Consider the following 13,428-nt stretch of genomic DNA (forward strand, 5'->3'; position numbering starts at 1 on the left):
TGCAGACAATACATCCTAGACTAGACAGACTTGCTCTGATCTAGTAGAGCTGTTCTTATCTGATGATGTAGAGACAAATTATTATGACCCCCATTCAACATGGTCCAGACTATACTTTGTTTGAAATACTGTTTAGCATGACCCTGTAGAACCTATTCAAACTGGAACAGGAGGAAAGGAAAAAACTCAAACAGAACACAAGAACAGAGAGTTTACTATAGCTTCCACACTGCAACTGGGATTGTACCACAGTGCAGACAGTAAACTTTGGACAATATCTGCTATTAACAGTTTGCACTAGCTTGTACATTTGTGGCTACATTTTTTTCACTTGTCTGTGAACTACTTGTTTAAAATTCAAATCCACTACAGCAACTTTTGAATCATTAGTGCTCATTAGCCATTAACAGTTTCTTACTATGCTAAATAAGCAATAATATCTGAATAGGAATAAATATTGAAGGGGAAAGCGGAAAAACAGAAGGGGAATATGTAAGGAAAAAACCCTAAATAACAATGTTGCCACAATACATAAAAACTAGGGATAAATTAAGGTTAGAAGTTAGGACACTTCTAGCCAGAATGAGTTTGGGATCCATTTCCAAAAAAGAGCAATTAAGTCCTTCCAAATGGCTACCGATTAGTATGTGAAAGTCTGATAACAAGGTAGCAGTCTTCCTGACCTGGCAAGATTGCTAGAGACCGACATTTCCTGAATAAGGTGGTAGGAAGAAGCATACAGCCCTTTTCCTCAAGCACCATGAGATGGGATATCTAGCAGCAGTACACATAGAAAGAAACAGATGGGATTAGACACTTAAAGGAAGACATCACCAAGTCTCCTGGATTGAAAGATGGAAAGTATAATTTGCCTTGGTGAGCATGCTTGTGGTGTAATGCAAGTCAATTGTGAAGACACTCCATATAGAAACATACAAAAAAAAAAATCAAAAGCTGAGAGAAAGCTATCTGCGGAGGCAGATAAAGTTGTCAAAATTGCTTTAATGTCACTGACAATAAATAAAAGGAAAGGTTTGAAAGCAAGGACAAATGGGTGGTTTTAAGGGAACTCGAAGATAGGAAATGACTGGCTTATGAAAGTTGAAGGATGGAGAGAGGGTGGTCCAGGAAGAATAAAAAAAATTGAAGGAGTATGAACCAGAATCACAGCTAAATCCACAGTCACTGTATTATTCAGCTGGTAGCACAGCAAACTTTTGAGACAGAGTTTGGCACAGTTAGCACTAGAGCCCTTCTACAGAGCAGTCTAAGGCAGCAGTAGATTCTACGTAGATCCTATTTTTCTTCCCCCTCATCAGATGGCTAACACCAGAATGACCTGCATCTGAACTACAGGTCACAAAGCAGTAGCCATTTGATAATCCTGCCCCCACACTCAGATTAGGAGGCTTAATAGCTACACTCAAGTGAAGTCAAATCTTTACATTTAACTGGGCCTTGCTGTGGCACACTTTCTGTTCTGTGAGCCAAACTGACAGCTACAATCACAAGCTGGAGTCCTTTAAAGCAGTATTCTGTAATCTACATCATATATAGCAGCAATATTAGTTCACTGTTAATCAAAAGATGTCCAGCAGTTTTGCACCAGTAGTATTTTAACCTGGCATTATAAAATTGTGTAGTGCTTTTAGAATGGAAAATAAAACTTTTAAATAAGATGTGCAAAGCTTTTTGACAGTAGTTATGAAAAGCAGCATACTCAATGCTAGATTAATTACACTTCCCTCTGACCTATTAGTGGCTCAGCAGACTAGAAATGCACTAAAGCTAGTTTATAAAGCAGTGGAATTATGATGGTGAGAACTATTATTCATATATAAGATTTTAACTAGCCTTTAATTAAGATGATTTGAAGAAGTTGGGAACTGTGGAATGAGGAAGATAAATATTTACCATCTGAAAATTAAGCATTTTTAAAAGCCGTCGGTAGCATTTTAGAAAAACACACATTGCGAAACAACAATTTTTTTTCCACTGAACAGCTCTTTAAACATGAATAAACAATCCCCAGGTGTCACAAAAGCTAGGATGTCTCATAATTGGAAAGAAGGACCCTACCAAGTTATACAGAAACTGAAAGCTGAGGAACATAGCTAAAGAGGTCACAAATTCAGTGAGCTTTCATTTACCAACAGACTTTAACAAAAAAAATTCACATCTAGCGACATTTACCCAACTCATGCCAATACAACACATGCTGTTATGGAGATGCAAGCCTGGATGGATGTTGAGAACCAAACACAATTAAAAGCAGCAGCTGAGAGTCCAGAAGAATTTTGCAAAGAATAAAACATTTATCTAAGAAAGGGTTAATCCAGCTTCTCAAGATACTACACAGGAACCTGGTCTATGCCAGAAGTAGAAACAAAAAGAAAGACAACAACCTGACACATAGGTCTTTGATCTGCAGAGTCACATGCTGCTGACCACACCCCATAAAGAGAAATTCAACCTCTACCACTCAATGCATTTCTGCAGATTCAGAGTCCCCTACTCTTAGTAATACATCTTCTACCCCCTTACAGGCTCAAACAGATGAGCCACTACCATCCATCCTCCCTTCCCTACTCTCTCCTCCCTTCTTCCTGGCTTCTCTATGCCTTTAGTGAATGGAAGGATAAAGTGGTAGATTAGCGGGGGGGGGGGGGGGGGTAGATATATCCCATAATAACTTTACACCCTCAAACAAGGTTGGTTGGGGTTTTTTTTTTCCTTAATGTATGGTAGCTAAATTTATAACGCCATCCTATTTTTCCAGAAGGCTGATACTAGACGTGAATCACACCAATTCAGTTCTGTTCCAACCTCTATCAGTGTTCCAACCTATCTTATCAAAGTTCCCTCCAAGCACATGGAAGAGAGCAAGGTTCAAGAACAACATAAAAGACAGTGGTCCTAACTGGGATGAAGAATTTTAAGTTAGTGAAGTCTATAAAGCTCTGGATGACCTCTACACTTTACATAAACACACTGAACTCTAAAGGTTAGAATAATAACCTTGTTTGAAGCCCTGATACTTGAGTCATATTCAAGAAGAAGGGATCCATTGTAACTATCTATTCAAAACACCCATATAATACAGCTGAAAAATAAAAAAGGCAAGGGCGGATAAGGGGAAGAGGTACTAATTTTTCCCCATTTTAGCTGTAGGCAGTACAAGCCCTGGCTACTTGCCAGTAGCTGGAATACAGCTCCTCAACAGCATAGACTGATCTGATAATAGGAGTGTGTCATGCTTATCGATTTATTTCCCTTACACAACTATTAGTACTTATTACCATAGCAAGACAATTCAGGAGACTCAGCTAACAGAAAACCAAGCCAGAGCAACAACAACAAAAAAATCACAGTAGGCCCCCCAGACTAACTTAAAACAGAAGGGCGGTTCACTGTTACATCAGACAAGTTCCACTATAAAGGGAGAACAAGTGGAAAGATGTTATTGTTAGTGGTACTGTATTCTTGCTCTTGTCAACAATCTTGTTGACTAGGATGCTGTTCAGCCAACTTCGTTTCCTGTTCACTTTGAACCCCAAAAAAACTGTTGCTAAAAATAGGCAGCTACTAAAAATCAGAAGCCTTGTTCTCTCCAGTAAAGCTACTTACACTTGACTCAGGAGAAAAAGCAGGTATGTAGTAAACCTGATTAGGAAACTGATCCAAGTTAAACTAGAACTGACCTTTTCTTTCCTATTCTTCCTCCTGCCACGTTTCCCCTCCTGTTTTCTAGGTTAGTTTTAAGCTAGATTAGTTTTACAGTGTAGTTTGTTGAACTGTTTAATAAATGAATGCTTATACCAGTCGACACGAATCATGAAGGTAGGCACAATGAGTGCAGAAAGAAAAACAATAGAATTGTTTTATGCATCAACAAAACCCCCCAAAAGTTACCAACCTTAACCATTAGTACACAGTTACTGAATGCCAATTGAAGGGAAGAACTGAGACTGAGTTGCGGTGACAATATCTGTACTCCACATTTTTGGTTTACACAAGTTCCAGCTTAAGAAATTCTTAGTGCCTACAATGTAGAAAGACTATGAGAGTTTAAATTTCTCAGCTCACTATCAGCCACATAAAAAGTAAACAGCTACCGTATAAGAACATACAATAAGAAAGTTCAAGCTGTGCCTAAAGACATTGACAAAGATTACGGTAGTTCCTGGAACACTTAAAAATTGAACTGCTTCCATATACCAGTATCTAGACATAAGGAGCACCAAAAACATAATCACAGGTTTTATCAACACTACTGAAGATATGTGTAGCTACTTGCACGCTCTGCAACACATTTCTGTTCTGAGTGCAAAGAATTCAAACAAAGCATTGCTTGTATCCTGCACAGTCCATAGATTAGTCTGTGTAGCAGGTACAGTTTTGTCCTTCATAAAATTATGCTCCATACATCCTTACAATTGCAGGTTCACAAGAGATCAGTGAACTAGTACTGAGTCTACTGCTAGATACACAAAACTTCCTCCCCCTGCCTTTTAAACTAAGCCTCTGGGTGTCATTAACTTTTCTTGTACTGTTTTCCCAAGTAAAACTTTATCTCAAGAGTCAAACATAAGATATCTCTTCAAAAACACATAACGACAGCAGTAGGCAATTACTTCTTTCTGAGAGAAAAGCTGATGAGTTGAAATGGATTGTGAGAGGACATGGAGAAGCTGATTTAACACTACATATTTGAAACAAAGAGAGTCCAACACAAGCAAGACAAACCCTATGTGTTTTCTCTTATTTCAATCTAAAGACAGTTAATGTGCTACATACACTGCAGCAACTTCTAATGACATATATACACACACTGACCATTTTTTCCTCTTTTGTTAACCTGCTTAGTTCAGGGGAAATTGGGATGGCATGTTTAATGCTGTGTTCCATTCCTGGCAGCTGACAGTGCCATAGGCAGCTAAACCAATCCAATGGCTTATTTCTGCTACTACCCATCCTGTTTCTGTCACACAGTCCCACCCCTGTCCTTGTGCTAGTACCAGCATCCATCAGATTTTTTTTTTTTTTTTTTTTTTTTTTAAAGTCCCTAACTCCTCTCAACAGACAATTGACCAGCTACTGAGTTAAAGCAGATCAGACAGGGGTCCGATGAGTGCTGATGCAAGCATACAAGCAGCAGAAGCACGCAGTCAGGATTGTGATTTCTCCATTCTGGTAAGAGCTCCGTGAGACTTGATGATGCAAGATGGCACTTCACTGTATTCTTAGATTGTGGTTTCATAGTAAGCGTTCAACACTAATGCTGACCTGGACTTCAGCAAGGCCTTTGACACTGTCTCCCACAGCATTCTCCTAGAGAAGCTGGCGGCTCACGGCTTAGACAGGTGGACTCTGCGCTGGGTCAAAAACTGGCTGGACGGCCGGGCCCAGAGAGTTGTGGTGAATGGAGTTACATCCAGTTGGCGGCCGGTCACGAGCGGTGTTCCCCAGGGCTCAGTACCGGGGCCGGTCTTGTTCAATATCTTTATCAATGATCCGGATGAGGGGATTGCGTGCACCCTCAGTAAGTTTGCAGACGACACCAAGTTGGGCGGGAGTGTTGATCTGCTCGAGGGTAGGAAGGCTCTGCAGAGGGACCTGGACAGGCTGGATCGATGGGCCCAGACCAATTGTATGAGGTTCAACAAGGACAAGTGCCGGGTCCTGCACTTGGGCCACAACAACCCCATGCAGCGCTACAGGCTTGGGGAAGAGGGGCTGGAAAGCTGCCCAGCAGAGAAGGACCTGGGGGTGTTGGTCGACAGCCAGCTGAACATGAGCTGGCAGTGTGCCCAGGCGGCCAACGGCATCCTGGCCTGCATCAGAAATAGTGTGGCCAGCAGGAGGAGGGAAGTGATTGTGCCCCTGTACTCGGCACTGGTGAGGCCGCACCTCGAATACTGTGTTCAGTTTTGGGCCCCTCACTACAAGAAGGACATTGAGGTGCTGGAGCGTGTCCAGAGAAGGGCAACGAGGCTGGTGAGGGGTCTGGAGAACAAGTCTTATGAGGAGCGGCTGAGGGAACTGGGGCTGTTTAGCCTGGAGAAAAGGAGGCTGAGGGGAGACCTCATCACTCTCTACAACTACCTGAAAGGAGGTTGTAGCGAGGTGGGTGTCGGTCTCTTCTCCGAAGTAACTAGTGATAGGACGAGAGGAAATGGCCTCAAGTTGTGCCAGGGGAGGTTTAGATTGGATGTAAGGAAAAATTTCTTTACTGAAAGTGGTGAAACATTGGAACAGGCTGCCCAGGGAAGTGGTGGAGTCCCCATCCCTGGAGGTATTTAAAAGACGTGTAGATGAGGTGCTTAGGGACATGGTTTAGTGGGCATGGTGGTGTTGGGTTGACGGTTGGACTCGATGATCTTAGAGGTCTTTTCCAACCTCCATGATTCTATGATTCTATGACTTGAACACCTGCCTCTGTAACACTAGTTTGAGCTATTCCCTTACGTGATACCATCTTCGCCCATTACATGGGGGAAGTCAAAAACTGCCTGTGAACCTGTGCTGTGATTCTGATTTAGATTTAATTCCTGTTCTTCTTCCAATGTTTGCAGTAACACTGAGATTACCTCCCTGATCTGTTTTACACTGGAATCACACCAAGAGTTTCACATCACAGCTCAAAGCATGACAGGTCCACAGGAACATCTTACACCAGTAGTACTGCCCATCATATTGGATGATGGCACTATGGCCATAGCAAGCTTGTTTGTTGTTTAAAGAAGCTGGAGTGCCAAGGAAGCAAGAGTTCAAAGCAGGTACCATTTTTAAATCAGTCTTGCATACAGTCTGTTAATGGCCTTACAGGTAATAGAGCATCAAGCCATCAAAACAATCACTAGCAGACAGACAAGAACATTTAGATGTATAGTAAAATAACTAGTTCTGCCACTACTACTGTGGCAGTTATAGAAAATCACTTACAACTGCAGCAGTGTTGCAAAAAAAAGTGACACTAACCTACTGCAAAGTACTTACAGCCACAGTGAAAGTGAGAACACTTCTGTGCATTGTGGGAATAAAGATATGAAGTAGTTAATGCAGGAGTGTTGCAAGCGTGGGGATAATACCAAATGCAGTAGCTACAAATCTTTTGTTTGGGGGGGAATTCCTCTTCCTGGAAAGTGCACTTGTGAGACAGCTTGTTCAAAAATAGTAAGCTGGAGCAGAAGTTCAAATTTTTTCAAAAAAATTGAAAGCCTAGATCCATCAAAACAGAATTAGATGCACCAATGTATCATAGTTTAGAGGGGAAAAAAGTCTGGAAAAAATATAACAAGAGTAAAGGAGTATTTGTATGCTAGATTTCACAAGCATACAAAAATGGATTTTCACTTTGATCAAATTTCAGTTTTCATAAGAAAGCAATACCAAGGCTATTTCCTGTCAAACACGTGCCCTTGAGCTGCAGCAGAGGAACAGTAAAACTTCGACCCTCCCCCTCCCCCCAAATAGCAATGCATTTTTTTTAAAGTAGTTGTGATAATATTTTAAACTTTCACAAAAAAAGATTATTCAGTCTCTTTTATATTTTCACAATATAATGCAAGGCCCTAGCAAGAAGATTTCAACTTCCATTACTGGAGTTACCTGGCACTTTCCATTAAAAAGTCTCAAGTTACTCCTCCAAACTTTACCCATAGGATACCGTGATAACATAGTAAAAAGCACCACCTCATGCTGAAGTTTTTTCTTGCACCCCAGCAATTACTAGGTCTCTCCTCTGTGCCTATTCATGAAAGTTACGGGGACTTAATGTACTTGTCAACACTCTACCTGTAAAGTTCAAATGAAATCAGTCAGTGGGATCAATGACTGCTTGGAAAAACTGCATAAATCCTGTTTCTTAAGGCCAACCATAGTATGAAGCTAGACTTTTATAGCTCCATACTACCAAAGCCTCTCAATCCAATTGAATGTATTTAACCAATCCACATTACAAAGTTTTAATCAAAGCGCACGAAAGAGCAATTTTTAACCATTCTGATACTCACACCAATAAAATATCTTGCAATTTAAACCACCATGGAACTCAGATGCTGGCTAAGTTAGGTACTTCAACTCTGAGCTTTCTGGCACTTTTCCATAAACACAGAATTTAAAATTAGGGTATTTTGTTTGTCAGTTATGTCACAAAGACTGTACCTAGGACAAAACATACCAGTGAGTGCTGCTATAAACAGTACTTGTTAGCACGTATTATGCATGCTGTAAGAACCATCATCAGAATCAAGATCTTCAGGTGCCTTCTAAAAGGCAGCTTGAACTCTGATCGAGTCTTGCATGAATTAGGTACATCCATAAGCAGAAATCTAGGCATCTTAGGAATGTCAGTGCTCAACATAACGCACACAAAGATTACCATCTGAACAGCCATTTTGTACTGAACACCTATCTAGAATTTCTGTGAATATATTCCATTCATTTACAATGTGAAGTCTTTCGTATCTTCAAATATGTTTAGATACCAAATCAGAGAATTCTCAGTAATGTCAGTGAAATTTTATCACTTGTTTTTCTTCTCAAATTCTTTAAATGCTTGAACATTTTGACCTGAGACTTTAAATCATAATCCGCAGGTCACGAATTAACATAATAGGCTGGCAAAACCCAAGCTTTTAATTCTAAAGCCCATGCAAATGTTCAAGTCTGCAACCAGGTTTTGACAAACAAACAATTCTGCAATCGAGCCCTTCGAGCAGAGGTCCCTAACCATCACTGACCCTCAAGCAAACTATGCTGCAGGCAACTGAGTATTATTTCTGTCTCACTGTTACGGATATGAGCAATCTGTTGACTATGAGCCTCAAGCTGGGCAATCACTGTCTTGGAGGTATCATCTCTGGCTCAGTTTACCATTTCCATAAAGTAAGTGGATGAGGAATCCTTTACAGATAAAGAATTTCAAAGTGCTCAAGTGATTATACTACAGAAATGCAAATATCAAATCTAGTATCAATACAGTAAGTGATACAAGACATCAAAATAAAGTTGCTCATCCGAAGAGTTTAGCAGAAAGAATGACATGTTCAAGGAGTCTGTGCTTTCTTGCTTCGCTCTCTGAATGTAATGCTTGACAAATGGTAGTCCACAGAACCATATCACCTTTCACCTTTTTTTTTTTTCTTTTAATTAAAAAAATGCTAAGGGTAGAATGATCTGCGTTTTTTGTTGGTGGTGTTTATTTGTTTCTTTTAGGATTGACAGTAAGCTAGTTCAAGAATTGGGGGGCTACTACTTTACCACATCATTTTCCCTCACTTTGCTACAAATGTATGATTCTTGAGAAGGGTGGAGGAAAAAAAAAAAAAAAGTTGTAACAGATCCATCATACTCACCACTCCTCCCCCCCAGCACGTTGCTGTTTCAGCCATCAACGGGACAATTGTTCAGACCTTCCAGTTAATACTAACTTTGTTAGACTCTTCAAATCCTTAGGAATACTTTGCCAAGTGAGAACAATTAACCATTTTTACTTTGGAAGTTAATTTGAGCTAACGTAGGAGGTTATTTTACAGAAGTTAGTGCTATAGAATTTCAAAGGAGTAAAGAAAAGAAAAAGAGCCAACCCAAACCTGTTAAGCCTACTCTACCTCCATTATCCTGACTACTCACTTTCTTGCCACTTGTTTACACTTTCTGTCTGATAAGGGCTGCTCAACTGGCATGCCAAGTAACAGTTCTTAACCGAGATAGCTCTTGACTAACTATTAAACCATAACCAATGCCCTTCCACCTTAGCAGTTGCTAATCATTTCGGGGCTCCTTTCTATTAACTGAATTTTGCATCATGAACATACAAAGAAATCATATCCTAAATAACTTTTATTCCAAAGAAAAGAAAACTGAGCATGAAGCGACACCACAGTGCAATCAGTGTAAAATGTAAGTAATTATGTTACAGTTTTACACTTTGCAATTCTCAGTGAACTAGCAACCCAAAAGACAACTTTGAAGAAGTTCCCTAAACTCAACAGATCTACCCAGCAGAGGATCCAACGTATGGTGAAATTTTGTCTTACGGAGTATTTATTACGTTTCTTTGCAGTCCTTGTCAGCATTGTCATGCTGTGCAATTGTGTTCCCCAAACACATCTGGCAGCACACCATTACCACCTGCAAGTCCCTTCAGTCATCAATTGGCAAGCAGACTTTTAGGATTTTAGTTTAATTCAAAACTGAAATGCCATTAAATAACAGATAACCAGAGGAATGGCCACTGACATACTGCGAGACATATCAGTCCATCAGATTTAACAGTATATCACAGCATCTATGCCAATGAACTAGCTCTTCCTATATATTCTAATTAAACTGCATTCTTTCCACAAGAAGCATTATATAACATGTTAGTGTATGGAAATACATAAACATTGTTTTCCTAAACAATATTATAACTTGAAGAATTAAAGAGACAGTGCAAGCCTACACAGCTATCATAATACATACACAGGTGTTATAACAGGTGTTTAAAAGTGTTATTGGGACAACATAGCAAGAACAAGCAGCACGTGTGCATGAAGCAGCTACCAGGTTACTGAAAATATGTAAGAAAACCCCACAAACCCGGACAAAGCTAATCGCCTGTAATTGTAAGTATACCTACTTGTTCGATATTTACTTCTTACTCTGATCTCATCTCAAGCGCACGCAGAAACGCTGAATGAATTGCTGCTTACCCTCCCAGTTACATCTAGCTGCGTTTCCACCGCTCAGCCATCAGGGAGGATCAGTACTGACGCTAGCATACTACTTGAAGATCAAGGATTTTATCTATTTCCCTAAGAAGGGAAACGTCTGTTGAAACGATCAGATAAGCAGTTCCTGGCATCAAAGCGTTCACCCCCCCAAACAAACAAACAAAAAAAACCCCAACCAAAGCCCCCAAACCGAAGCGTCCCCCGCCCTGAGATCGCAGCGCCGCCGCGGCACACGTAACGAATGCCAGCACTCAGAGCGGGCAGCCCGCCCGCCCGCCCGCCGGAAAGGGGCAGGGAAGCGAGGACAGAGGCGCGAGCCGTTAACCCGGCAGGCCGTCGCGCACGGGTACCCGCCCGGGCGGAGCGCCTCCGCCCCCCCGCCGCCGCCGCCGCCCCCTCGGCAGGGCTCTCCCCGGGCGGGAACGCCGCCGAGGCGGCCGCCGGGGACCGCGCTCCCCCGCCCTGACACGCGGGGGAGTCACGTGACCCGGGGGGGACCCTCACGGCACGAGAGCCACCGGGGCAGCCCCGGGGGCGGGGGGGAGTGCGAGGGGAGAACTGCCGTCGCCATGACAACTTCCAGGGGGGAGGGAAAACTTCAAATCCCAACCGTCAGTGCAGGAGCGGCTCCCTCTTAAAGGCGCACATACACACACAGGCGGGCTCCCTCCCCCCCCCCTCCGCCCCCCAGGCACTGGCGACGGAGGTGGAGAGGAGGGGGGCAGCCACCGGCACTCACCGCGCGAACGACGAGAAGCCGAGACAAAAGGACCCGAGCCGAGAAGGGGTCTCGGTCGGCGGCGAAGGGAGGGACCGAGCGGCCCCAACCGAAGCCGTAATACCCACCCTCCGCTGCCTGGAGGCGGCTTAGGACCTCCGCTCTCCCCCACAGACCCCGTCTTCGCTTCCGCCCTCTAAGGAAGCCACTGGAGCCGCTCCTCCATCCCCGCTCCCCCCACCCGAGAGACCCGGGCTCAGGGCGCCTCGCCCGCTCCCCCCGCGGAGACCCCGCTCCCCGACTCACCACCCTGCTCCCCTCAAGGATTCCGCTGCCCCCTCCCCTGCCCCTCGGTCCCCCCGGTACGGCCGGGATACCCCGTCGTCCCCCCCCTCTCTTACCCACACAGTGCATGAGCCGGTGCCGCCAGGAGTCGAGTTCTCGGCGGACTCCCCTGCGCTCCGCCGTGCAGCGGGGACTCCGGCACTGGGAGGCGGCGGCAGGAGGAGCGGGAGCCGCGGCGGCCATTCTGTCTGTTCCCTTTTCCATCTGCCTCTGACCTCACGCCCGCTCATTTACATACGAGCGCGCGCGCCACCCAGAAGAGCCGCGCGCTCCCCAGGCTCCTTTCCCTGCCCCCCGCCCCCCCTTGCCTCGTCGAGCGCGTGCCCGCGCCCCCCCCCCCCCCCGCTCAGCATCCGGGGCGGGGAGCGCGCGCCGCCTGGCGGGGTGATTGACGCGTGTCCCCGCTCCCCGCGGCGCCCCCGCCCCGCCGCGGGCCCTCCCAGGCTCCAGGGCTCTGCCGGGCTCCAGCCTTCCCCCGCAGGCAGCGGGCCGGTTCGGTAACTGGGCCGAAAACGGACAACCCTTCCCTCCCCACCACCGCCCCCTTTCCCATCGCTGTCCCCCCGGCCTACAACTCCCGCAGGGCAGCGCGCCACCTGCTCCAGCCCGGCCAGGGCAGGCAGCGGCAATGCACGCCGGGAGTTGCAGTTCGTTGAGGGAGGGGGAATGGCGCCCACCCCCGAAGCTTTCCCCAGCGGGAAGACACCCCGGACGGTCCTTCCAACGGCTCCACGCTGCCTGAGCCCCAGCACCGCAGGGCGACCCTCGCCCCACACCTCCCAGCACCGCAGCTCGGTCGAAGGCAGCTCTGGGTTAAGAGGATTTCAAAAAACGGTGCCCGTCTCGCCTTCATCCCATGGGCTGCCTGGGGTGCTGCTTGGAGCAAGGCTCGCTCATGGCACACGGCCCCCCCGCTGCCTCTTCCACCTCCTCGGCCACACCTGACCCCCCCCCCCCCCCAGGGCTGCTGCCCATCATGGCAGCCTGTTCCCCTTCCGTCCCTTATTCTACCACCGGCATGGATGCGGCTGTCACACGGGGGAAGGCACAATGCTATGCCTTCCTAATGAGCTTGCCAATTCACTCATTAGGGAGATTTTCAAAGTTCTCTAAACTACTGCTCAGTTCACCAGACTCTTTTTAATGGCTTTGCCTCCAGCCTACTTTTTATAAGGGTGTTGATCACATAGAGTCAGACGGGGAGGTGAGCTGGGAGCCGGCATCACACAAAACATGGCATTATCTCCCACCCCCCCTTTGGAAAAGACTAGCATGGAAACTAGAAGCAAGTCAGTTTAGTTCAGTATCTGAGAGCACGCCTGAGAAAGCTTACTATCAACCTACGAATGACTTCAGAACTAAAGTCAGATTAAGACAACTGCGAGAAAGTTAACACAGAAACGTCAGGTTGGATTACTTGGAGCATTTGACAATCACTGGGACAGCCAGTTTCGCTGCTGAGCGCACATAGTTACCCTCCTGCTGTACCTCCGGACTCCAGCACAAGACAGGCATCCCTCAGCACCAGTCTAATGTGACAATTGCTACCCATGCCTTGCAAGACAGCAATTGGCAGTTTTGAATTCCCCAGATAGAAAAATCAAGATCTCTCTGTTTTCTCAGATCCTGGTGCATCTTTGAGTG

The 13,428-nt window shown here is 45.1% G+C and overlaps 1 protein-coding gene across 7 annotated transcripts in view; it reads right to left on the reverse strand.

Moving 5' to 3' along the window:
- Positions 1 to 12,044, reverse strand: part of LCORL (ligand dependent nuclear receptor corepressor like) — a 90,546-nt gene extending 78,502 nt beyond the window's left edge. For all 7 annotated transcript variants that reach the window (XM_076336011.1, XM_076336006.1, XM_076336005.1 and 4 more), the window contains exon 1: positions 11,841 to 12,044. In XM_076336011.1, coding sequence (XP_076192126.1) covers positions 11,841 to 11,988 — 148 coding nt within the window. In that variant the 5' untranslated portion in view covers positions 11,989 to 12,044. The remainder of the gene's footprint in view (positions 1 to 11,840) is intronic.
- Positions 12,045 to 13,428: the final 1,384 nt, after the last annotated feature.

The sequence above is a fragment of the Aptenodytes patagonicus genome, chromosome 4 (genome assembly GCF_965638725.1).
Source record: "Aptenodytes patagonicus chromosome 4, bAptPat1.pri.cur, whole genome shotgun sequence".
Lineage (NCBI taxonomy): Eukaryota > Metazoa > Chordata > Aves > Sphenisciformes > Spheniscidae > Aptenodytes > Aptenodytes patagonicus.